The sequence below is a fragment of the Pan troglodytes genome, chromosome 16 (genome assembly GCF_028858775.2).
Source record: "Pan troglodytes isolate AG18354 chromosome 16, NHGRI_mPanTro3-v2.0_pri, whole genome shotgun sequence".
Taxonomy (NCBI): domain Eukaryota; kingdom Metazoa; phylum Chordata; class Mammalia; order Primates; family Hominidae; genus Pan; species Pan troglodytes.
The window spans coordinates 93303336-93327864 of record NC_072414.2 but is presented as its reverse complement, the minus strand read 5'-3'; the positions used below and the strand labels follow the sequence as shown (position 1 = coordinate 93327864).

Genomic DNA, 24529 nt, shown 5'->3' with positions numbered 1-24529 from the left:
TCTAAAAAACTTGGCCATGATAGTCCAAACTTTAAATGATGTTAATTTACCGTGAGATGTGATGGAGTGTGTGCTCCATGGGAAATATGACTTAGTGTTATTTATCTAAAAATGAGTGTCTGAATCCACCTTCACGTTTATAAACACTGCACACATGCCAGAGATATGAGGAGCAGAGTGGTGGAGGGTATGTTTCCTCTGGGAGAATGAGCCCCTCAGATAAGGGGGAGATTCTTGTGGGGTGGAAGATTTTGGAAGCTGTTCGTGAGACTATTAATTGATGGCATTCTGCTTCTTGTCTTGCAGATTGGAAACCTGGAAGATTACTACCATTTTTATCACAGCAAAACCTTTAAAAGATCAACCTTGAGTAGCAGAGGCCCTCACACCTTCCTCAGAATGGACCCCCAGGTACAGAGTGTCCGGATGCTTTCCTAAGGGCTGGAGGGTTTGGGTCTGTGGTCTTAAATATGGCGGAGTCTGGATTTTAATGTGATTCTGGATAGACATGAGTTTTCCACATTCACTTTAAATACAGCAAGACAGGTGTAGCTACATATCAGACCATCTGAACTAAATCATGTGAGTGAGGATCTCTCAGCATTTTAAAATCAACAAAATACAATACTCACAGGAGACACCTATATGAATCTTACCCATGAAACAAAAACTCTAAGCAATTCAAGCAAGTATTTTAATAATGAAATTAGAGATCAGGCAGGTGGATGCATTTGTGGTTGTCATAACATGTATGTTAATGGTTACTATGAATTTGAAAACTGAGGCAGTAAGTATGACTTTTTTTCCTCAAAGATTCACATGATCTTCAGGATTAAAACAAATGTGATTTGAAAGGAGGCTAACATTTTAAATTTTAACATAACCCGTATTTATTGGGTGGTTAATTATACTTCCTTTCTGCATAGATTTGAAATTAATATTTGAGAAAGATCAATCAACAGTTATGTGTCAAGATTAAAAATTTAAGATGGCCAAGTGAGCCTCCAGTGAGTTCATTCATTTGGCAGGTATTTTTGGAATACCTTCCATGTGGCTGGCTCTGTCCATAGCAGGGCCCGTGGAGCTGGCGGTGGGGCTGACAGAAAACGAAGCAGGAAATAGAAAAATGTGTGATATGTCACAGGGCGATGAGTGCTGAGAAGGAAAATGAAGTTCACGTGAGAAGCAGTAGCAGCCCCAGCAAGGAACGGAGGTCATTGGTAAATCATAGTTTTAGATCACAGAAATCATCTTCTCTTAAAAGTTAACGTATGTACTAGATGTTTGTTTGGGCCCCCTGGCTGGTGCACAATATTATTTCAGCTATTTCCAGAGAATACTTAGAGTAAAGTTTTTATGGAAAAATGGGTTCTTGGTGTTGCCCCAACCCACCTGCTTCAGTGACAATCAGGGCTCTTTTTGTATTGACTGAGCAGGGATCTGTTGGAGAGACGCGTTATCTCTGGGCTCTGTACCTGAATTATCCTTCTCTGGGGCATCGCATGGTGAGGGTTTTGATTTGAAGCACGTGAGGAAGTGGTCCTCATGGAGCTCACCCATGGACCTGGGCTGTGAAAAGGCAGACTTGTCTTGAATATATTTCTGGATTGGTTTTATAGGTGGATGGATGGATGGATGAATGGATGGATAGATAGATACGGATAAGTCGAACGAGATAGATATGAAACATTGTGCTAATTCCATTATTCCTTCATAGCAAGGGAAGGAGTTAAGTGTTTACTAAGGGATGACTGTGCTTGGGCACTTTACATGCACCGTCTCACCCCATCACATGGGGGTGAGATTACGTCTACTTGTGCTTACACCATGGAACATGAAGGAATGTTTTTCAAAGGGGCCAGTATATTTAATCCTCTAGGAAAAAAGCCAGATTGTAGTTGCTCATTCCCAAAGAGTGGGGCACTTGGGGAAGTGTGGATCAGTAGAAAACTGAGCAGCAGGGAGCCTCTGTACAGGGGGCATAGGCTGATCCCGGAGGAGGCGTGAGTTCTGTGCGGTTGAGAGACCGTCATCTGTCATCTTGGAGGAAATTCTAAGCTAGGAAAGAGGTCGACGCAGCATCCCTCCACACTTTCACTTTAAGCAAGCACTTGATCTGCCGTGTGAAGAAACATCCTCATTCTTCAACTGAAGTCTTTTGAGTTGTTGAATTGCCACCACGCGGATAGTTACAATGAAGGCAAGCTGTCTGCATGCAGGAAGCCCCTCTCATAAGCATGCTCTGAGAAGAGACGGGGACCGTGGATTTCTTGGTCTTCTTTCCATGAGGCCTTCCAAGAATTAATAAAGCAGATTCTTAATGGTTAGAACTAAGGCAGAGTCGAAATGGGAGACTTAATCTGTGTTTTGACTACATCCTCTGTTGGTGACTATATTTTAACACTTTTAAAGGTACTCAGGTCGACTGCTCATCCCTTCCTTCCAAAAATATTAATGGTGCACCTGCTGAGTGCAGGACCCTGTGCCTGAGTAATGCAGAGCTGCCCAGCAGGTCTCTGTGTTGCTGAGTTCTCGGTGAAGATGGGGATGGGAGACCCGTGCATGAGCAAGGCAGGCTGAGGCAGCAGAGACAGACTCTGGGGGGGGCTTGAGGGCCACCATACCCTGGACCTGCCTCCTCTCTGCAGCACCTGAGCTGCTTGATTGACCCATTTTAGGTGTGTTAAAAGTCCTATATTCAGTTTGGGTCTGAGGGCAAAGCATTCCCAGGCATTAGTTGTCTCCTCGAAGTCAGCACAAGGAAGGATAGAGACTTCCTAGGCAAAGGCTAACATAGCAGTTAAATTTTTTCAAATAAAAATCTCCTTTTCACAGAGCTTCTTAATAAGCTCCTGGCAAGGCTGCTATCAACGCATCCTGCCAGTAAAGAAGAAAGGAAGAAAGGTAAACAGCCTGGGCATCCCAGGTCTTCCTGGAACTTTCATAGGATTGGCTGATTGTTTCTCACAGTTCTAATTAAATTGTTAGCCCCAGGGAAAGCACACAGACATCTGAACCGATTATGAATTCAGAATCGCAACTGAAATACCTCTGTTTAAATTTGTCTAGCTTTAATGCAAACCAAATCAATTAGCTGTCAGTCTGACTAATATTTACTCCTCCCAGTCATTACAATTAAACATTTGGTGAAATTAGCTGTTTTATGTAAGTATTTAGTGCTATCTTTTATTGCAGTGCATCGGAACGTTTCCCTACGTTGGCAAAGCATTTTTATGATACCTTCACATCTGGAGAGTTGTGTAATTAATATTATTAACAAAAGGAAAAGATGATTTAATATTATTCAGAGACTTCGGAATGCGAGGCTGCCATTGTGTTCAAATGACCAAACTGGAAATGAATGTTATGAGGCTTAGGATAAAGTTCCATCAAATGCAGACGGTATCTTATTTTAATTAGTTCCAGTCCCTATTGTATAAAAGTGCTTTGATAAGTGATGGAATGTACAGTCCACCCCACGTCACATAAAAGCAGATAGAATGTACATTTGTGAAAGCAAAACAAAACTCAAGGGGGGGGTCAGCAGCAGGACTCTGTTAAGCACGTGTGTGCACGCACACTTATTAGGCACCTTCTTCGCACTGATCCTGTACCGGAATGGTACAGTCATTTTCCTTGCATTCTTAATTACCTTTACTTGATGTTTTTCTTACCGTCTTTGAAAAGGGCCATTTTGCTCAGATTGCTTTGTTACTCAGCCCTGTCCTTGGAGGAACAGCCCAAGTGTTCGCAGTGTGCAGTTATCGGTCGCTGGGTTTTTCCAAGGCTTGTCATTTAAGCAAACTGAAAGCTTTTGTTTTTAACTTGTTCTTTTGCCAAAAGTCTGGAGAAGGGTGGATATTACAGAAGCGTCGACCAATCACTGAAAGGGCTCACAAATTTTTTTAAAATTACTTGTTCTGATTATGTTCCAAGCTGGCTTATAGTTAGTCGTTGCTGCCTGTGTCTTCCAGACCTTACATTTTAGCGTGATGACTTGGGTTCGGCTCTTTTCCTTCCCTACAGATCTCAGCCAGATTGGTGATGGAAATGGAAGGATAAAGATGTTCAGAGGGAGCCTTGGTGGCTCCTTCTAGGGCCGTAGGAGGCTTGGGTTCAATGCTTCATTTCAGTGCTTTAAAGCTTAGAAGTTGCAAAATGATTACAAGGACCAGAGGAGGCATTCTGTTTCGTAGGATGGGACTTTGCCCCCGGAGTTTAATCAAAGCTCGTGTTTCCTTCCAGCAGTGATGCAATGTTGAAGCAGATCTTTCCATTAACCACAGATGGAATTTTATCTAACAGTTTTGTGTGCTAGAGCAATTCAAAGTGCAAACAAACAGAAAGTTCCTTACGAGAGCACATAGACAGTAAGTGACCACATTGGTCTCAGGGGTTGATGAACTGTGTCACGGGGCTGAGGGCAGGGCCAGGCAGCTGCCCAGGGCCCAGAGGATTTGCCCACGCGGGGACAGTGGACTGCTCCCCCATGAGGGTGATCGGATGACAGTGACAAGTTGGCTGTTCACATTTTCAGCACCACCCAGCTGGTTCTAGTGGCATGGCTGCTAGGAATTGGTAAAAAGTTTGAATGTGTACATTTACCTTAAAAGACAGCATTTTATTCTTTCACGACATGCTCTGCCCTTCCGCTTAGATATCTCAAAGACAATCCAAAGTCAGTATGTCCCAAACCCAGCTCACTGTCTCTGACCCTAGTCTGTCTCAGAGGGAAGCGCTCATCCGCATTCCACTGCAGTGCCAGCGGCCTCTCCTTCCCCCCTACACTTGTTCCACCTCCCGTACAACCCGGCCCTGCCATGTCCTGTGTCTCCTGCCCTAGGCCCAGCTCCTGTCATCTCTTGCCTGCACCACTGCACTGCCCTCCTTGCTGGCCTCATGTGGGCATCCTTGCCCCGGCCAGTCACCTCCCATGCTCCTGAGGGATCCTCTGAAATACATGCCTGATGGTGCCACAAAGCTGTATCTACACCTCCCAAACCCTGCTTTTTCTGGCCTCCTGTGGCCCCCTGAGTCCCGGCCACCACTGGCCTTTAAGGTCCTCCTCGGATGACTTTCGCTCTTTTTCCCTCTGCAGAGCTTTTGCACAGACGGCTCCCCACCTTCCCCTGCTGTCGCTCTCTTCCCCACCTTCCCCTCTGGGCTCCAATATCCCTGCCACCAGGAAGCCTGCTCAGAGGCTGCGGACTTGGCCTGCTCTTCTAGCAGTCGTATGTTTGTATTCTAGATCTGGCCCTAGAGTAGGAGCACACAGCAGTGTTTGTTGGGAGCGATGACTAGTTCAGTTTGTTTGGGATCTGTCAGGGACAGACAGAGTCGGCAGGGGAGCTGCAGGTGGTTCCTGGGGGACCTGGATCATCAGGCTTGGGAGGGCGTTCAGTGTTCCAGAACCAGAGGAGAGGCGATGGGAAGGCGGACTGACGCTGCTGTGCGGATGCCTCAGGAGAGAGGAACTTGGAGTTCAAAGCATGCAGGCCCATCTCTTGCCAATGCAATAGGAGGTTATCGAGGGTCAAGGCCACGTATCATTTGCTTTTACTCCCTTACAAGTCCAGCAGCGACCCACAGAACAGTAGACAATGCTTCCTGAAGCATATCTCAAGTTCCAGAGATGTGGTTCCTATAAGCAAGTTGTGTGTAACATAAGCAACTTCTTTCTATGTAAATACTTTAGAAGTAAATTCTGACCCACCTTGGCTAAATTATGGAAAAATCCTAAATATAGTTTTCAATTGACAAAGCTGTATCCTGTATTGCTGGAGCTAAAATAACAGAGGTACTGACAGTGACTACGTGTCAGACACGTTGAGCAGTGTTGGACCTCATAGTTTGTTAGTCTGCGGGGGCAGTTGTAACAAAGTCCCACAGGATGCGGGGACTTCAACCACAGAACGGTATTGTCTCACACTTAGGAAGGTTGGAAGACTGAGATTACGGCGTTGGCAGGGTTGGTTTCTTCTGAGGTCTCTTGATCCTCACGTGGTTGTCCCTCTCTGCGAGTGGCTCTGTCCTAATCTCTTCTCATGGGACACTGGCCAGACTGGATTAGGGTCCCCCACATCATGACCTCATATTAACGTAATTACCTCTTTAAGGCCCTTATCTCCCATTACAGTCACATTCTGAGCTACCCGGGGTTAAGATTTCAACATAAGAATTTAGGGGTTCACAGGTCAGCCCCTAACAATAGGTGAAGCTGGGCTCCAGCTGCCTCTTCTGTTGTCAGTGAGTGGAGGTGGGTGGCGGGCGGTGGGGAGAGGGGCACCTTCTGTCCCCTTTCAGCAAAATAAGAACTAACTTACAAATGAGTAGCTTTACTTTCCCAAAGAGCTTTCACACACACTGTCCCATTTCCGTCATCGGCAGAGCGAGGACTTCCCTCTCATGACTGTTAAGCAGGGGTCTTCTGGCACCTGTAGTTTAACTTCAATGGAAAGAATTCAAGAAATGGTCTCTACGCTGTTGCAGTTATGGCTGCAGGGGAGGCAGTGGGGAGGGAGCTGGGCTCGCAGCTGCCTGGATGACACGGGAGGTGGTGGTGGGGGTTGCTTTCTGTCCTTTATTTTCTGGTTCCTCCTCCCCCTCCTCTACTGCCCAGGCTTACTCACTGGGTTCCCGCTGTGTGGTTGCCATGGCAGCCTGGGGTTTCCCGGCCCCACCCCAAGTTGAGCCAGTGCTGCGCCAGAGGTGGGCCTGGGCATCTCGCCGTGATGGGCTCTCACGATACCATGTAATCGTCTCTCACTTGTCGCGATGGTCCTCTTGCCCTGCTGGAAGATGACGGCCGCAGGACCAATCCCTCACTCAGGGAGAACTTGGATCTGCTTTCTGCCTCTGTCTAGCTTGGTTCAGTGGTTCTTAGCCATTTGGGGGAATCACAGGCCCCTTTGAAAAGCTGATGGAAGTTGTGGAGCCTCTCGCTCTCCAGAGGAAAAAAGACATCATGCTCATGCCGGCACCATTTTGCATACAGTTCTGGGGTTTCTGGGACTCGAGCCTGTCCTTCCACTCCTTGAGGGACTGTGGGATCCAGGGCAAGATGGCTCCAGTGTGCTGCATGAATCGTCGCCTGTCAGTGAGAGAAGGGCCACGTTGCACGTTATGCAGTGACGGGCACTTGTCAGGGAGCGGGATTTTTCTTTCTTTAAATTCACCTGTGAGCCTTCTCACTGAGCTCTTTAGCTGGTTGGATGTTGGCCCAGCGAGGTGCTCAGAGCAGTCAAGGTTGATGGGAATCAAGATCTAAGCGCCACAGACTGTTGAGTGCACAAGCTCTGAGAGAGGGACCGGTCCCAGCCCCTGCTTTACAGTGTGGAGGGAGAGGCCCAGGCAGGGTGCCCACCTCCCACACAGAGAGAATAACAGGCTTATTTTCTACGGTGCCCTGATGGTTCTCTCCCGGAGGAGGCTTTGGAGCTTGGTGGCTCCTGGGTGCTGAGGTATGGCCTCCGACTCCCTCCCTTGATATGCCCTGGTGGACAGTCAGGTCTGGCTTGCAGTCCCCTTGTTCTTTCACAGTTACAGAATAAAGTAACCTTCACTTTGATGAAACCAGGGAGAAAAGAGAAAAGAAAGAGCTGGCCGAGCTGTCTCCCTTGCTTTGGCTACAACTGTGCAGAACCTGTGTGAACCTTGTGTCCGCAGCCCTGCCGGTGCGTACTTCAAAGAACCTCAGCAGCTTGACTCCCTTGATGCTGTGTGGGACCCCTGGACCGCTGGGGGAGGGTGCCTGTGTATGCCCTTCGTGGCCTTCACTCCATCTCAGAGCAAAGACTGAAGCCCCTCTCCTTTTAGGACTCTCCAGCTCCCAAGAACTTCTAGGGGCCTTCCTGAGCCACAGCAGGGCCCCTCAGAATAGGCACGGGCTTGAAGTTAGGGCAGAAGGACGTGGTGGCTTTGGGTGGACGTGCAAGTGGGAGGGATTTCGTGCTGTCTTTGGTGACACTGGCTCATGAGTGAAAGTTTCAAAACACCCGCCCCTGTCGCTTGTCACACCTGGGAATGATATGTCAGCAAGCTTCTGGCCCACCTGTGGCCCACAGGGAAGAAGACAGGGCCAAGGCTGCCCATGGCTGCTCGCTGAAAGGACGCTTGGACAAGGATCACAACTCGGTGGCATGGACAGCCTGCAGCATGGCAAGCCATTTACTGGAACGCGGGCAGGGCCCCCTCCTGGGTCTCTGCTTGTTTATGTTACCCTTTAGGAACATCCTTAGATTTTACCTCGTCTTATCAACAGAGGGACAGTCAACGGATGCCTCATTTTAACTTGGCTTCTCGAGAAGGAAGCTGGAGGAAGCACACACTACAAAAGAAAGTGTTGCTGCGCACCTGTCTTGAGAAGACGATGAAGCCTTCATGATTAGAACTCCCTGCCCTGGAGCGTAGCTTATCTATAACTGTGCTGCGTGTTTAGCAGGAAACATACATTTGGAAAATAGAGAAAAGGATAAAAAGGTCAGAGTGAAGTTCTATCTTCAAAGTATGACGTTAAAGAAATCCTGGCACTTTCTACAGATTTGCAGAGAAAGATGGTTTGTGTTTGGGCTAGAAGTGGCATTTGGCAAACCTTGCCTTTGCCCCAAATCACTTATAGTTGATCTTCCACAAAAAAAGTCAACAGATGTCATCTAGCAGTCATTAAGACCTAATCACATTTTCTTTCTTTCTTTCTTTCTTTCTTTCTTTCTTTCTTTCTTTCTTTCTTTCTTTCTTTCTTTCTTTTTTTTTTTGAGACAGAGTCTCACTCTGTCGCCCAGGCTGGAGTGCAATGGTGCAATCTCTGCTCACTGCAACCTGTGAGGGTTGCTTCCATTCGATGGGAGAGCTGGAGTTTTAGTCGCTTGGTTTGGGGCTGGTGACACACCTCTGACCTCCACAGAGTGTCCAGGTGACTCCTGGTTTCACCCCAAGGGGGCACTGAAGGCAGAGCTTTGCATCCCAGCTGGGGATGGGAGGGGGAGGCACTTTGGTCCTGGCCGGGAACCAGGTATGTTCATGCTGATCTTCCCAGAACCTGGCGCAGACACACAGGAAGACTCAGTGCATTTTTGTTGAGTGGGCCACAGAATAAGTGACCCCAGGATGCCTGCTCTCCGGAGACACTGGGGAAGGTGAACCTGGAAAATGGCTTTCTCTTTGTCATGGGTAGGAGGTGGGATCCGGGATCCCCTTGTGCTGTCCTGGAGCTGGGTGAGAAGCAAGGGAGTGACTGGAACCCAGAGGAAGGGACACAGTGGGTGCTGGGAGAATCAGCCTCTGCCACCGCGCTGTCTGCCTGCATCCCATCTCCACGGAGAAGCTCCCGCGCCTGGTCAGTCATCTGTTGTACAGTGTTCGGTTCCATTGGCCTGACAGCACCTCACTTGCCGTCAGAGACTTACAATGAGCAGGTGTGTTAGCAGAGAGAGGGCTGCCCCTGCGACCACGACAGAGAGAGAGCCCCAAACTGTGCTGCGGGCCCCAGGCTATCACAGTCCCCCTCAGAACTGTGTGCCAGTGTTGTGGGGTTTTGCCCAGAGCCCAGCAAGGGCCAAGGGCCGGGATGCCCAGGCTCTTTCATCCTGCTGAGGAACCCTCTTATGACTTCTGACTCTACGCTTTCCCACATCTCCCAGCTGATTAGTGGGGTGTCACCCACTTGGGCTTGGAGGGGCAGAGTGTGCCTCCTCCTCTGACTGGAAGTGTGGTCTGGTGGGCACAGCAATTGGAAGGGGCTGGATGTTGTTAGAACGGAGAGTTCAGGGCCCCTTAGCACAAACAGGGCTCAGCCTGGCAGGAGGGCGGAACATCCTTGGGAGCTTTGGGCTGTGCGGGATCTACATACCACTGTATTTTGTAATAGCGTGCTGAACAGATTATGAAATATTGTTTGCGGCATCTTAGACCAGGTAAAAAGCTTTCTAGTTCAGGCAGTAATATATGGGGACATTGCAAAATGCCATCAGCCGGTGTTAGGAACAAAATATCTCATTTTATAGTTTTATTTTCTGTGGAAGTATCTGTCAGCGGCCATTATAAATTATCTAGGACTTGGTGCTGAGGATTTTTTAAGTGTGTGACGTGAAACTGATTTTGAGCCCTTTGCGGTGTTTCTAAGCCGTCTGGTCTGCTGGTGTTTTATAGACGAATTACATCGGGGTGGGACAGGCTGGGATGCCTCTCTTCCGGCATTTTGCCCTGTACACGAAGGATGTCTTGGAGGCCATCCCCAGCCCTAAATTTGAGCTGTGTATGCAGGTGCTCAGCTCTCCTTGCTCAGGGTGATGTGGGGAGGCCAAGGCTCAGGGAGGAGGAAGAGAAATCTTGTCCCTTTGCTCTTGGGGACCGTTACTCCCTGCCCACTCAGCCTCAGGTAACTCTGTTCTAGCTTCCAGCACGACCCGGGGTCGCCAGCCTTGGGTCACCTTGGGGCCCCGCCCCCTTCTCTTGTTACTCCCCTGCCTCTAGCTGCCTCCTCCAGGCAGCCTGCCCTGTTTGGAACTCACATCATCCTCTGATTGGTGGGATCCCCTGAATGTAGTGCAGACTCCTCGAGAGCACGGCCCTGGTGCCCATCCTTATCCCACTCATGTCAGGCCCCAGAGCCAGGCTGAACCCCAGCTTTGAGCATTATTCAATCAGGTGGAGCTGCCGTGGTAAGACCAAAGAAAACATTCCCACTCAGCGTCCAAGAAGTCTTTACCCCAAGATCCTTTTAAAATGAAAAAGTTTTTCCAGCTTGAAAAGAATGTGTACACAGGATGATAAGAGCAGGTGTGCTCCAGGCACTGGTCTGAGGGCTTTATATGTGTTGTTTCTTATATTAACCCTGTGGCAACCCATGACTGTCCCCACTGTGTGGGTGGACACCACCCTGAGGCCATGGATGTCCACTGTCAGCTCCAAGTCACACAGCTGGTGAGCACGGGGCTGGGTTTTATTGCAGGTGGCCTGGTGCCTTGATCCTTGGTCTTAAATATCAGTGATACAGCCTTGTGAACTTTTTTCCTTGATCGTGAAAACAAATCATGCTGACTGAAAGACGTTTATGACATCCTGAAAGTAATTGTAAAATTTTAAATTAGCAATAATGTCACCACCCAGGAACTGATGCTACTGCTATTTTGCTGTATTCCTTTCTAGATTTTTCTCTGTGCATGTTTTGGTACCATATTGCTGGTGGCTGCCAAATATTCCAATATATGGCTTATCGTATTTACTTATGTCCTTACTGTAAAGCAAATTCCAATACCAGTTAACCAAACACTTTCTTCATTCACTGCTTTCCCATGTGTGTATTTCCTTTTTCTTCAGGACAAGGATCACCAGATAATTTATTGGCCATTTCACAAGGCTGGCTTCCTTCCTTCTCTCCCTCTCTCCCTCCCTTCCTTCTTGTCTTTCTGTCTCTCTCTCTCTCTGTCTTTTTTTTTTTTTGACAGGGTCGTGTTGTGTCGCCCAGACTGGAGGGCAGTGGCACCATCACGGCTCACTGCAGCCTTGACTTCCCAGGCTCAAGCAATCCTTTCACCTCAGTCTCCTGAGGAGCTGGGACTATAGGCATGCGCCATCATGCCCAGCTAGATTTTTTTTTTTTTTTTTTTTGGAGAGGTGGGGTTTCACCATGTTGCCCAGGCTGGTCTCAAACTCCTGGGCTCAGGCGATCTTCCTGCCTTGGCCTCCCAACGTGCTGGGACAACAGGCGTGAGCACTTTCTTTCTTTTAGTACAGCGACTTCAAAATCTATCAGAGTGGTGTTATTTCTTCCTCTGTATACACAAACAACTTCTCATCTTTCAAATGTAGTCACTTCGAAGTGAAAATGTCCCCAGGAACTTACCATCTAAAATATCTACTATGACACAGATATTCATGCACAAGGAAGGCTGTAGCACCTGCAAAGAGGCTACATAAAATCAAGAAATCGTTTCTAATATAAACAGTAATTGCATTTCTTCTGGTAGGTGAAATGGCTCCAGCAACAGGAAGTGAAACGAAGGGTGAAGAGACAGGTGCGAAGTGACCCACAGGCCCTTTACTTCAACGACCCCATTTGGTCCAACATGTGGTACCTGGTGAGTAGGACAGGACCTCTGTCTGCCCCAGGACACTTGCACTGCCAGGTCTCTGAAATGGGTTAATTTCCCTCAACAAAGCTAAATTCAAACAACATCTCCAGACAGACACACTTCACCTTGAGGGTGTAAAACCCCTACCGCAAGGCTGTGCAGTACCAGCTTTCTTGTGGATTTTTTCTGAAACTTTGTGCAGCACACCCTGGGCTGGGGGCTCTTTAAGAAGGGAAGTGATTTGATGCAGGCTGTATGACTAAATGGCAAAGCCCGGCCCATGGACAGAGCTCCTGCTGGGAGGTGATGCCCTGGGAAAATGATAGATTGCAGGTGCAGAAAAAGCAAGGGAGCCGTCTGCATGATTGTCGATCCGAGTGGGAAAGAGGAGCTCTGCTATGTAAGGCAGGGATAGGTGTTCCCTCCTTATTTACTCGCAAGCCTAAGCGCCTCCCTGTGGGGTGTGCACCGAGTGTCAATTCTGCATCTGGAATGTCCATGTCGGGGGGACTTTGTGTCTTTTGTGCTTACAGCATTGTGGCGACAAGAACAGTCGCTGCCGGTCGGAAATGAATGTCCAGGCAGCATGGAAGAGGGGCTACACAGGAAAAAACGTGGTAGTCACCATCCTCGATGATGGCATAGAGAGAAATCACCCTGACCTGGCCCCAAATTATGTAAGTCAATCCTCGGAACTGACATGCAAATATATTCAACTGTGCTGGTCATTAAGTAGATGCAAGTTTAAAAACAGTAAGGTCCCGATCTCCCCCAAGCCCCCATTAAGTTAGGCAGTAAAGAAAACTATGCTGGAGAGAATTAGGAAAATGAATATGCTGCTACTTGCTACTGTCAGGGGCAAGGGTTTTGCAGAGGGATTCATCCACATGCTTGCACAGTCACATACACTTTTAGGAATGGAGCCTAAAGAACTAAGAAATGCATGGAGGGGGATCATCAGTGTACAGATAGTAGCAACACGAACAGTGACAGGGTGACAGTGTGAAAACACGGGCTCCAGGCCCAGAGTGCCTGGATTCCTATCCTGGGTCTGCAAATGATTAGCTCTGAGATCTTGAGTAAGTTACTTAACTTCTCTGTGCCTCATCTGTAAACATTTTACCGTCTGTAAAATGGTTCATAAGAGAACGACTCTCTCACGGAGTTATTGTAAGGACTAAATTAGTTAAATGTAAGGACGCAAGCTTGGCATATCGTAAATATCATAGATGCAAGAAATACTCTAAGGGACTTGGGCACCTACCGGTGATTAAGTAAACCATATTGTATCCATCTGACAGATCGTTATGCAGCCCTTAGAAATGAATTTTGCAGACTACGTCAACAACACTGGAAAGCTTTTATCATATATTTTAAAAGGAGAATGTAAAATTATGTGAATACTGCTGTTACAGTCATATAAACAAAAGCATACCTATTGAAAATATAAAATGAAGGAAATCCTGACCCACGTGGAAACGTGGATAAACCTTGGACGTTAAGCGAAGTGAAATAAGCCAGTCACAAAAGGACAAATACTGCCTGATTCCACTTACACGAGTGACTCAGAGTAGCCAAAATCTTAGACAAAAAGGTGGAGTGGGGGTTGCCAGGGCCTGGGAGAGAGGAGTGGGGAGTTAGTGTTGAGTGGGCGTGGGGTTTTGCAGGTTGAAGGAGTTCTGGAGATGGGTAGCAGCGATGGCCGCACAGCACTGTGAATTAATGCCACTGAGCCGCACACCCGAGAATGGTTAAGGTCGTGTATTTCCTGTCACGTATATTTTACCACGATAAAAACGTATATGAGATTATAGCTATAGTAAGAGAGGAACCCCGCGTGTGGTTTCTCTATTTGCCAACGGAACGTAAAATCCATTTAAAACAGAGCTGTCATATGCCATTTCTCCTCACTCACCACGATTCCATTTCTTAGGATTCCTACGCCAGCTACGATGTGAACGGCAATGATTATGACCCATCTCCGCGATATGATGCCAGCAATGAAAATAAGTACGTCACCTCGCCTCATCTCCCCGGCTTCTCTTCCCCTCCCTGCAGCGTCGCTGTTGAATGTGTGTGCGAGGGAGCTGGAGAGGCGGTGGCTGCCGGCGTATCTTCCCTGCCCGGGCGCAAGGCAGGCTTCTCCAGGAGTCACAGGCCATGCCAGGCACGGCCCTTCAGGCACGGCCAGCTTCTGTGGAGTCAGCCTGTTCCTCTGGGGTGTCACTGCTGCCGGGCAGCTAGAAATGGGTGTTTGACAGACATCATTCCTGTTTCCAACTTTCTTGAAATATTTTAAAAGAGAAACCCTTAAGTCTAACGGTCTCCATGACCTGCTGTGTGAAGACAGCAGTTTGGTCTGTTTGAGCACACAGATCATATGCCCGAGCTTTTGTGTCTCTGTGACCTTAGGAATGAGGTGGAAGGGGCATGAGTAATGCCGGATAGACCCAGGTTCAGATCGCAGCTCTCCCACTTACCGGCTGCGTGCATGCTGGGTGAGCTGCTTGAAACTTCATGTCTTAGTGTCTTAGAGGCTCTTCCGGGCCAGTGATGTCCCCTACCTCACAGGGTCACGGGAGGGGTCAGTGAGATGATGCATGAGGAATGCACCCAGCAGATTGTCCCGAAATGGTGGGCGTTTTTGTGTCACTGTCATTTTGCAAGTGGAGGCAGTGGGGTCCGGAGAGCCCAGGTGACTTTGCAGTGTAAACGGCAGCCCTGGGGTCAGTCCTGGGAATTCATTTGCTGTCTCTTTCCTTCCTCATCAGCATGCCCCATACCCTGAGCTCTTATCATTCCTCTAAAAATATTCAGAGGGAAATAATAAAAGCTTTTTCTTCTTCCCCACTGTTGACAAGATTCTTGCTGAGGGGCGTCTCCCGATTATAGTCTTTTAGTTTGTGGTCGCTTTGATTCTGAGATTCACAAACGGGTGCACAGGCAATGCTGTGCAGGAAGCCTCGGCCGCTGGAGTTCCACACAGCAGGCTGCAGAGCTCCCGCGAGCCTGCAGCAGCCCAGCCTCATGCACGTCCCAAGGTGCCCTTCCTGCTGCCAGTGAGGATGCCTGGGGCAAAGGAGCAATGACCCACATACCACACAGTGACCCTTGAGGGGCAGGATTCAATCCCATCCCAAGCCATCCATCGAGCTCTGCGACCCCGGGAACAGCCCTGGCCTTGAAGCTGTGTGGCTTCCAGGGAAGGACAGATGACTCTCTTCCAGAGGGCTGCTGCCTGGGGCGATTTTTAAAGGCAGCTTTAAATTTGAATCAATGATTCCCATCCTCTGTGGACCCTTCTCAAAGATGTGCTATTTCAAGTTGCTCCTATTTTGGCCCCCGCTGGAGGAACTGACCCAACGTGGCACATCAGAGAATGGGGTCATTACTGAGGAAAACGCAATTTGTTTTTCTGGTCATTTCTTCATAGTCCACCAGCTGCTGAGTGTTTAATTTAGAGCATTCTTCCTCAGCTCCAGCTTAAATGGCCTTAGAAGCACAGGAAGGGCTGCCTCAGGGTGAGCATGGTGTTGTAGGTGCATAGGGGATGAGGCAGGTGACATCAGCACCAGACAGTTCCTTCTTTCATCCTGCCAGGCAGCAGGTGTCCATGCTGCCAGCCACAGGAGACACGAGGCCGAGGTGGCGCAGCACCCACCCTACACAGCAGTGGCCATGTGCCAACTACACGCGCTGGGAGGAGGAAGGTATAGGGCCACGGGCACTGGGGCAGGCACCTTCCTCCCACGTGGGGGTCAGGGGAGGCATCCTGGAAGAGGTGACCATGCGTGAGCGCTTGCCACGTTCAGGATGCCAGGAAGGGCTGTACCCAGGCTGACTTGGTGCCTTCTCCCAGAGTGGGGTTGGTGATGAGAGGGGATGCAGGAAATGGGCTTTAATGACATCTCTGGGCTTCGGACAACTGACTCTCTTGTTGCATTGAACCGAGCCAGGCACTGAATTCACTGAAACTTGCTGGGCTGCGTCCTCACTTGGTTTTTTCCTTTGTTTCAGACACGGCACTCGTTGTGCGGGAGAAGTTGCTGCTTCAGCAAACAATTCCTACTGCATCGTGGGCATAGCGTACAATGCCAAAATAGGAGGTAAGGCCGGGCGTGGCAGCCTGCGAGCCGAGGGGCCTGGGGCAGGGGCAGCTAGGAGCTCCCTGTCCGCTGGTCTCAGCAGCCTCCTGTTTTTTGGCTTTGGCCATGTCAGCAGACCCCTGGGCCAGACGCAGCAGTGCCGTCTGTATCATGGCCCAGGCAGCTGACCCACAGGGATTGGGGCCTCAAGACAGAGGAACTGCTTACTGTTTTGCCTGCAAAGCCATTGCAGTTCCCATCAGAAAGGTACCCTCTCTCCTCTGGTCCTGCTGGCCTGGCTGCTGACTCCTAGAAGGCTGCGTTGATTCCCCGCTGCCCATAGCCTTCAGTGGCTCCGTCACTTCCCAGACAGAATGACAGCTTTTACCCGGGACCAGAGCTTTCCGTGGGTTCCGACTCCCACTCAAGCCTGCTGGCCCACTTCTCCTGCCCCTGCTCTGGCCTTAGAGGACATTTGTCATAGTGTCCCTTAGACACATCTGGTCTTCCCGATTGATGCCTGGGCTTGAACCATTCCCATCCCCGCCTCCCCCCGTCTTTCCACTTGGCTCTGTCCACCTGTGCCTTATGGCAGCTCATGCCTGCTCTGTTCTGTGAAGTGCTCCCTGGATCCAGCTGTCCCCCGTCTCATTCACCAGGGACTCAGCTCTTCTTGGTCCCTGCTCCCTGGATCCAGCTGTCCCCCGTCTCATTCACTAGGGAATCAGCTCTTCTTGGTCCCTGCTCTGTGGATCCAGCTGTCCCCCGTCTCATTCACCAGGGACTCAGCTCTTCTTGGTCCCTGCTCCCTGGATCCAGCTGTCCCCCGTCTCATTCACCAGGGAGTCAGCTCTTCTTGGTCCCTGCTCCCTGGATCCAGCTGTCCCCCGTCTCATTCACCAGGGAGTCAGCTCTTCTTGGTCCCTGCTCCCTGGATCCAGCTGTCCCCCGTCTCATTCACCAGGGAGTCAGCTCTTCTTGGTCCCTGCTCCCTGGATCCAGCTGTCCCCCGTCTCATTCACCAGGGAATCAGCTCTTCTTGGTCCCTGCTCCCTGGATCCAGCTGTCCCCCGTCTCATTCACCAAGGAATCAGCTCTTCTTGGTCCCTGCTCCGTGGATCCAGCTGTCCCCCGTCTCATTCACCAGGGACTCAGCTCTTCTTGGTCCCTGCTCCCTGGATCCAGCTGTCCCCCGTCTCATTCACCAGGGAGTCAGCTCTTCTTGGTCCCTGCTCCCTGGATCCAGCTGTCCCCCGTCTCATTCACCAGGGAGTCAGCTCTTCTTGGTCCCTGCTCCCTGGATCCAGCTGTCCCCCGTCTCATTCACCAGGGACTCAGCTCTTCTTGGTCCCTGCTCCCTGGATCCAGCTGTCCCCCGTCTCATTCACCAGGGAGTCAGCTCTTCTTGGTCCCTGCTCCCTGGATCCAGCTGTCCCCCGTCTCATTCACCAGGGAGTCAGCTCTTCTTGATCCCTGCTCCCTGGATCCAGCTGTCCCCCGTCTCATTCACCAGGGAGTCAGCTCTTCTTGGTCCCTGCTCCCTGGATCCAGCTGTCCCCCGTCTCATTCACCAGGGACTCAGCTCTTCTTGGTCCCTGCTCCCTGGATCCAGCTGTCCCCCGTCTCATTCACCAGGGAGTCAGCTCTTCTTGGTCCCTGCTCCCTGGATCCAGCTGTCCCCCGTCTCATTCACCAGGGAGTCAGCTCTTCTTGGTCCCTGCTCCCTGGATCCAGCTGTCCCCCGCCTCATTCACCAGGGAGTCAGCTCTTCTTGGTCCCTGCTCCCTGGATCCAGCTGTCCCCCGTCTCATTCACCAGGGACTCAGCTCTTCTTGGTGCCTTTACGGAGCAGCAGCCGCCCCCGCCCCTGCGTGCGTCTGGTCTTGCCATTTAGCTTCTCACACTGCTCAGTCAAGCTGCCCTTGCTAGTATGAGGCTTTGGAGTAGTGTTGAATGTCTTCCTATTCCCCACGGGAGCCCGGCAGTGTGACAGCTCAGTCACCCAAGTGCTCTGAAGGCCCCTCTAGGTGCATGTCACTGACCCGGGAACTGAGCAAGTGGGGGCAGCAGAGAGGAGTGCCAGAGGGCCTCCAGGGACTGCGGCCTCACCCAGGAGGCCTGTCTGCCTCTCAGTCCGAAGGTGCGCCTGCTCACTCAGGTGGCTGCAGTGGGAAACCACCTTCCCGGGGGGGCACTGCCATCCTGCCACTGAGCCTTGGTGAGGGTGGCTGCAGCCGCTTTCTGCCGTTCTGCCACCGAGCCTTGGTGAGGGTGGCTGCAGCCACTTTCTGCCGTTCTGCCACCGAGCCTTGGTGAGGGTGGCTGCAGCCACTTTCTGCCGTTCTGCCACCGAGCCTTGGTGAGGGTGGCTGCAGCCACTTTCTGCCGTTCTGCCACCGAGCCTTGGTGAGGGTGGCTGCAGCCGCTTTGGCTCCACTTATGAGCAGTACCAGGCAGGGAGGTTGGGCCACGGTTCCCTGGATCACCAGTCCTTGGGGGAATTTCTTGTGTTTCGAAAAGAGGGTCCTTAGCTTTTACTTAATTAGGACTCTGCCTGCCTTTTCCCATGGAAATCTTGAAGGTGGCTTGGATTTTCATTTTATAGCAGAATTAACCCCCAAGGGCGCGTTCTGCAGAACAAATCAGGAGACTCTGTCAACTGGCCTGGCTCCTTTGTGGATAGTTCTTGCAAACTGAGATATATAAGTTCTCCCTGGAGCCTTTGATGATGGGTGCAGAGCCCTGAGACGTCTCTCCAGGATCTGTAGAATCAGGCCAACCTGGGTGCCAGTTCCATTCCCACCACTCACTGTCTGTGTGTCCTTGAACAACTTACATAACCTCTCTGAGCCAAGGTTTCTTTACCTGTGGGGTGAAATGACCACCAGGCAGCTGCCTCCCCAGTTTTGTTATGAGGATGAAGTCAGATACCATGTGTGAAACCATCGGCTTGGGCTAAGTCTGCAGGGGATAGCTGAGCTCCTCCTTCCCTCTTGCTGAGACTCTCAGTGGGAGAATAAAAACCATTTGTGTTGCTTTGAGTGAGGGGTGGACCCCACCTTTGGAGCTGCTTGAGCCTTGCTCCCCCAAGTCCCTAGACTTTGAGCATGGCACCCTCTGGGAGCCGTTAGAAATGCAGAATCCCCACCCCAGGCCTACGGAGTCAGGGTCTGCATTATAACAAGATCGCAGGGCATTTGTCTCCAAGTGACAATGTGAGAAGCACTGGTTTAGAGGACTCCCTGGGGTCTCACAGGTGGGTAACACCTGCATCATGGATTGCGGGGAGGAGTCAGTGGAAGTAACATGCATAAAGATCCTCCCAGATGAGGTGCACAGTAAACACAGCATTACCGTTAGATAGCTCTACACTCATCGCCAAACTCTTTCCCTACGTTTCCCGAGTCCTGCAAGTGAAGGTGCTCCCTCCAGATCTGGAAAATGTAGGGATAGAATTTGGCATGTGTTTAAAACAAGAATAATAGCAATGCACTGTGGGTTTATAACGTATGAAACTATATATATATATGTATATAAACAACAGCAGGAATGGTAACAGTCATGGTGAATGGAAACGCTCTATCTTAGATTTATACATTATACAGAAAATAGTATACTATTAATTCCAGATAGACTGGGATAAGTTAGGATATGCATTATAGTCTCTTGAGTGACAACTAACAATAAAGACATGAAAAGGAAGAGCTCTATGGTCAGCTCCAGGGACATCCCAGGGAAATTCCCTGTTGTGTGCCAGCACACTCAGAGAGGGAGCTGTGTTAGAGCACCCACCCAGAGGTGGGCTTGGAGGGAGAACCAGGAGGAAGCGGGTTGGCTGCCTGTGTGGAGAGGCTAAAGCTGTTTGCAGCAGCTTTGGAGCCAGTGGCTATCACCGGATCCTTGGGTCAAGGCCAGCCTCAACCCCACACCTACCTTCCAGAGAGGTGTGAGCTCTACCTCATGTCCTCGATCTTTATGTGGCCTGCTCACCCCAGCCCCACGCCGCAGACGTAATTGTCTCTTCAGCACTCTCACGGGTAGTCAAGTCCTGCCGTGTCAAGCTCAGCCACACCCTCATGCCCTGCTCTCATGGGGTGCCTGCTCTGCCACCCCTGGGGCTCCTACCTGCCCCTTTAACTTCAATAGGTGGTCCTGTGCCATCTTCCTTGTTGGTTCCCTCCAAAGACATGCTGAGCTCCTAGAGGCCCAGAACTGTGACCCTCATCTCTTTCGTCTCTCTGTCAGTGGCATATCCAGTATTATACATGCAGCATGTGCTCAACCATATTCAATGCGTTAATTAAAAAATATCCCTGTTATCATGCATATCCTAACTTATCCCAGTCTATCTGGAATTAATAGTGTGCTTTCTATATAATGTGTAAATCTAAGATTGTTTCCATTCACCATCACTGTCATTGTTTGTGCTGTTGTTTTTATAGATTTTACTTCACATGTTATAAACCCACAGTGCATTTCTTGTTTTAAACATGTAGTTGACCGCAAACTACTTATGAAAAGAAATACACTTACCTGCATGTGCACCATTCCACTGACTGGTCTTCCTTAGTTTTTCTAGCTTCGGATTTCCATCTTTCCATTTATCTTCAGCCTGTCTCCAGGCTCTTTGGCATTTATTGAGGTTCTCTCTCACCTCTTTTGGTATTTGTTGAGGTTCAGGTATGCTAGTGAAAAATTCTCCCCAATTTTATCTGAAAGTGGCTTCTCTTCATTTTTCTTAAAAGAAATTATGCTGAACATGACCTTCTAACTTTTTTTTTTGTCTTTCAACACTTTAAAGATGTTATTCTGTTGTCTTCTGGTATCCGTTGTTTTGGATGATGAGTCGATCGTTAATTGCCATCCTTATTGTTGTTCCCTTTTAAGAAATGTGATTTGTTCCTATGGCTCCTTTTTTTTTTTTTTTTAAGAGATGGGGTCTTGCTCCGTCACCCAGGTCGGAGTGCAGTGGCATAATCATAGCTCACTGCAGACTTAAACTCCTGGCCTCAAGTGATCCTTCCACCCGAGCCTCCCAAGTATCTGGGACTGCAGGTGAACACAACCTTTCCCAGCTAATTAAAAAAAACACACACCTTTTTCCTTGTAGGATGAGATACTGCTGTGTTGCCCAGGCTGGACTCAAACTCCTGGCCTCAAGTGATCCTCCTACCCGAGCCTCCCAAAGTGCTGGGATTACAGGCATGAGCCACCATGGCCCTTCCCTGTAGCCGCTTTCATAGTGTTATTTTTAAAAATATCTGTGCTTTGCCTGTGGCTCTAACATTCTTTCGTGTAGTTTTCTTCGTATTAATTCCATCTTGGGTTTTCTGTGCTTCTTAGTGGGTTATTCTTTTTAAAGAAAATTTGGGAAAAAAATTGTCAATATTTCTTCAAATTTTTTAAAGTTCCATTTTCTTTCTACTCTCTGTGGGCACAGTTATAGTTGTTAGATTGCTTAATACGCCTCACAGGTTACTGAGGCACTGTTCATTTTTTTTAACCCTTTTTTCTCTGCTTCGAATGGGATGATTTTTATTGAACTTCAAGTTCACTAATCCTTCATTTTGTTGTGTTCAGTCTGGTCTTTAAAAAAAATTTCAGGGCCGGGCATGGTGGCTCACACCTGTAATCTCAGCAGTTTGGGTGGCTGAGGTGGGTGGATCACCTGAGATCAGGAGTTCAAGACCAGCCTGGCCAACATGCTAAAACCCCGTCTCTACTAAAAATACAAAAAAATCAGCCAGGTGTGGTGGCACATGCCTGTAATCCCAGCTACTCGGGAGGCTGAGGCAGGAGAATTGGCTTAGACCTGGGAGGCGGAGGTTGCAGTGAGCTGAGATCATACCACTGCATTCCAGCCTGGGTGACAGAGCAAGACTCCATCTCAACAACAACAACAACAAAATTCAGATGTTTACTTTTCTGTCTTATGATTTCCATTTGACTCTTTTTTTTACTGTTTCCGAATCCCTCCTGTGTCTCCATCTCTTCAGTCATGATATCTGTCTTTTATTCTAGACTCCTTAACATGTTTGTAAGAAATACTTTAAAGTCTTTTGTACTTAATTCCAACATCTAGGCCATTTTAGGAGTATGTTTACAGTGACTGATTTTTCTCTTTACAGTGGGTCATGTATTTCTCTTTCTTTGCATATGTCTAGTAATTTTTTATTGTATGGTAGATATTGTTACATTGTAGAGACCCTGGATTCTGTTGTCTTTGAATATCATTAAGTTTCGTTCTTGGCCGGGCACGGTGGCTCACGCCTGTAATCCCAGCACTTTGGGAGGCTGAGGCGGGTGGATCCCGAGGTCAAGGGATCGAGACCATCCTGGCTAACACAGTGAAACCCCGTCTCTACTAAAAACGCAAAAAATTAGCCGGGCGCGGTGGCGGGCGCCTGCAGTCCCAGCTACTTGGGAGGCTGAGGCAGGAGAATGGCGTGAACCCAGGAGGCGGAGCTTGCAGTGAGCTGAGATCATGCCAACTGCACTCCAGCCTGGGCGACAGAGCGAGACTCTGTCTCAAAAAAAAAAAAAAAATTTCGTTCTAGCAGTTGGTGAAATGTGAGCTTGTGGAGACCTGATTATTCTTTTTTTTAATGTTTGCTATCTTTCTGATTTGCACGTAGCCTTAGGGAAAATCCGTTAGCCCTAGCATATGGTCTTTACGCCGAGACCATGACCCTTTTGGTATTTCAGTGGAAAGCCTGAAATGTTTAAACCCAGACCTCCAGCTTAGCAAGTCTCAAACTCCAGATGGACTGCCCTGTAGTGGGCAGCAGCTGAAATACCTGCTCAGCTCCTCCAGCCTCTCAGCTGCTGTTTTCCTACTGGACTTCTTAGTGGGTTGCCCATGTATACTTCAGGGTTCAGCCAAGTGGTTGTGAGGAGTTTATATGTTCTCTTCTGTAGATCTCTCCTTTCTGAAATTTCTCCTCTCAATTTCCAGCAGCTCTGTGACAGTCCCAAACTCTATCCCCTGACTCCTCTGGAGAATAAGATGACATTTTACTGTACTTCAGTATTTGAGTTCTAGCCTCTCTGCACCAAAAGAAATGGAAAGTTCCCTCAAGAGGAAAAGTCATGTCAACTTGGATCATACCCAGTATGGTTTGTCAAGAATTGAACCCCCTGCCTACCTCTGCCTTTTTCTGGTTGTTCTTCAGTGGTCTTAAAAAGTTAATTTTTTCTAAGTAAATATTTTTTCAGAGTTTATAATTTTTATCTTTAATAAGAAGAGTTAGTCTGATATAAGCAACTCTGTCATTGTTGAACTTAAAACTTGTGGTTTATAGTTATCAATTAGATTGTGTATTAGTTATCTATTGCTGAGTGGCAGTCATTCTAAAAATGTAGCTGCTTAAAACAACAAACACTTGTTTTCCAGCACAGTTAGTGGCTTTGCTGAATGTTTCTGGTTCGGGGTCACTGGTGAAGTTCCAGTCAAGCTGTTGGCTGTGATTGTAGTCTGAAGACTTGACTGAGTCTGGAGGATTCACTTCCAAGATGGGTTACTTACGGGGCTGTTGGCTGGAGTCCCTGATTCCTCACCTTGTGTACCTTTCCAGAGGGTTGCTTGAGTGTCCCCATAACATGGTAGCTGGCTTTCTTTATAACAAGTGATTCAAGAGAAAAAGCAAAACCAAACCAGCAATGTCTTTTATGACCTCGTCTCAGAAGTCACGCACCATCTCTTCAGCCATACTCTGTGCATTAGAAATGGATCACTAAGTTTAACAATACACTCAAGGGGAGAGAAATTTGGTAGCACCTTTTGAATAGAAAGGTGTCAAAAAACCTGTGGACATAGTTTAACCAATTTTCCTTGTAAAACTGCACATTCCTTATAAATGTTGTCACATAAAAATAATTAGATCAAATGAAAGAAACAGAGGAACTGTCCAAATTATATCTTAAGAAATAGCCAGGCGTGGTGGCTCATGCCTGTAATCCCAGCACTTTGAGAGGCAGAGGTGGGCAGATCACCTGAGGTCAGGAGTTCCCGAACAGCCTGCCAACATGGTGAAACCCTGTCTCTACTGAAAATACAAAAATCAGCTGGATGTGGTGGTAGGGACCTGTAGTCCCAGCTACTTGGGAGGCTGAGGCAGGAGAATTGCTTGAACCTGTAAGGTGGAGGTTTCAGTGAGCCAAGATCGTGCCACTGCACTCCAGCCTGGGCAACAGAGCAAGACTCCATCTCAAAAATAAAAAAATAAAAAAGAAATAAAACTCCTTCAACCCCCAGTTTCCCTAGGTGTGTTGCCTTCAGGTGCATTAGCATCTACCCTGGGGAGAAATTTTACACTGTCAGGAATCCACAGAGGCATGTGCCATCTTCATTGTTTCCAGAGAGGAGAGTGGGGT

The 24529-nt window shown here is 48.8% G+C and overlaps 1 protein-coding gene across 8 annotated transcripts in view; it reads left to right on the top strand.

Annotated features, from left to right (window-relative positions):
* The window catches only part of PCSK6 (proprotein convertase subtilisin/kexin type 6), a 198027-nt gene that overhangs the window by 46616 nt on the left and 126882 nt on the right, over positions 1–24529 (top strand). For all 8 annotated transcript variants that reach the window (XM_054667239.1, XM_054667237.1, XM_054667238.1 and 5 more), the window contains exons 2-6: positions 307–411; positions 11967–12077; positions 12605–12748; positions 14005–14081; positions 16089–16177. In XM_054667239.1, the coding sequence (XP_054523214.1) occupies positions 307–411; positions 11967–12077; positions 12605–12748; positions 14005–14081; positions 16089–16177 (526 nt within the window). The remainder of the gene's footprint in view (positions 1–306; positions 412–11966; positions 12078–12604; positions 12749–14004; positions 14082–16088; positions 16178–24529) is intronic.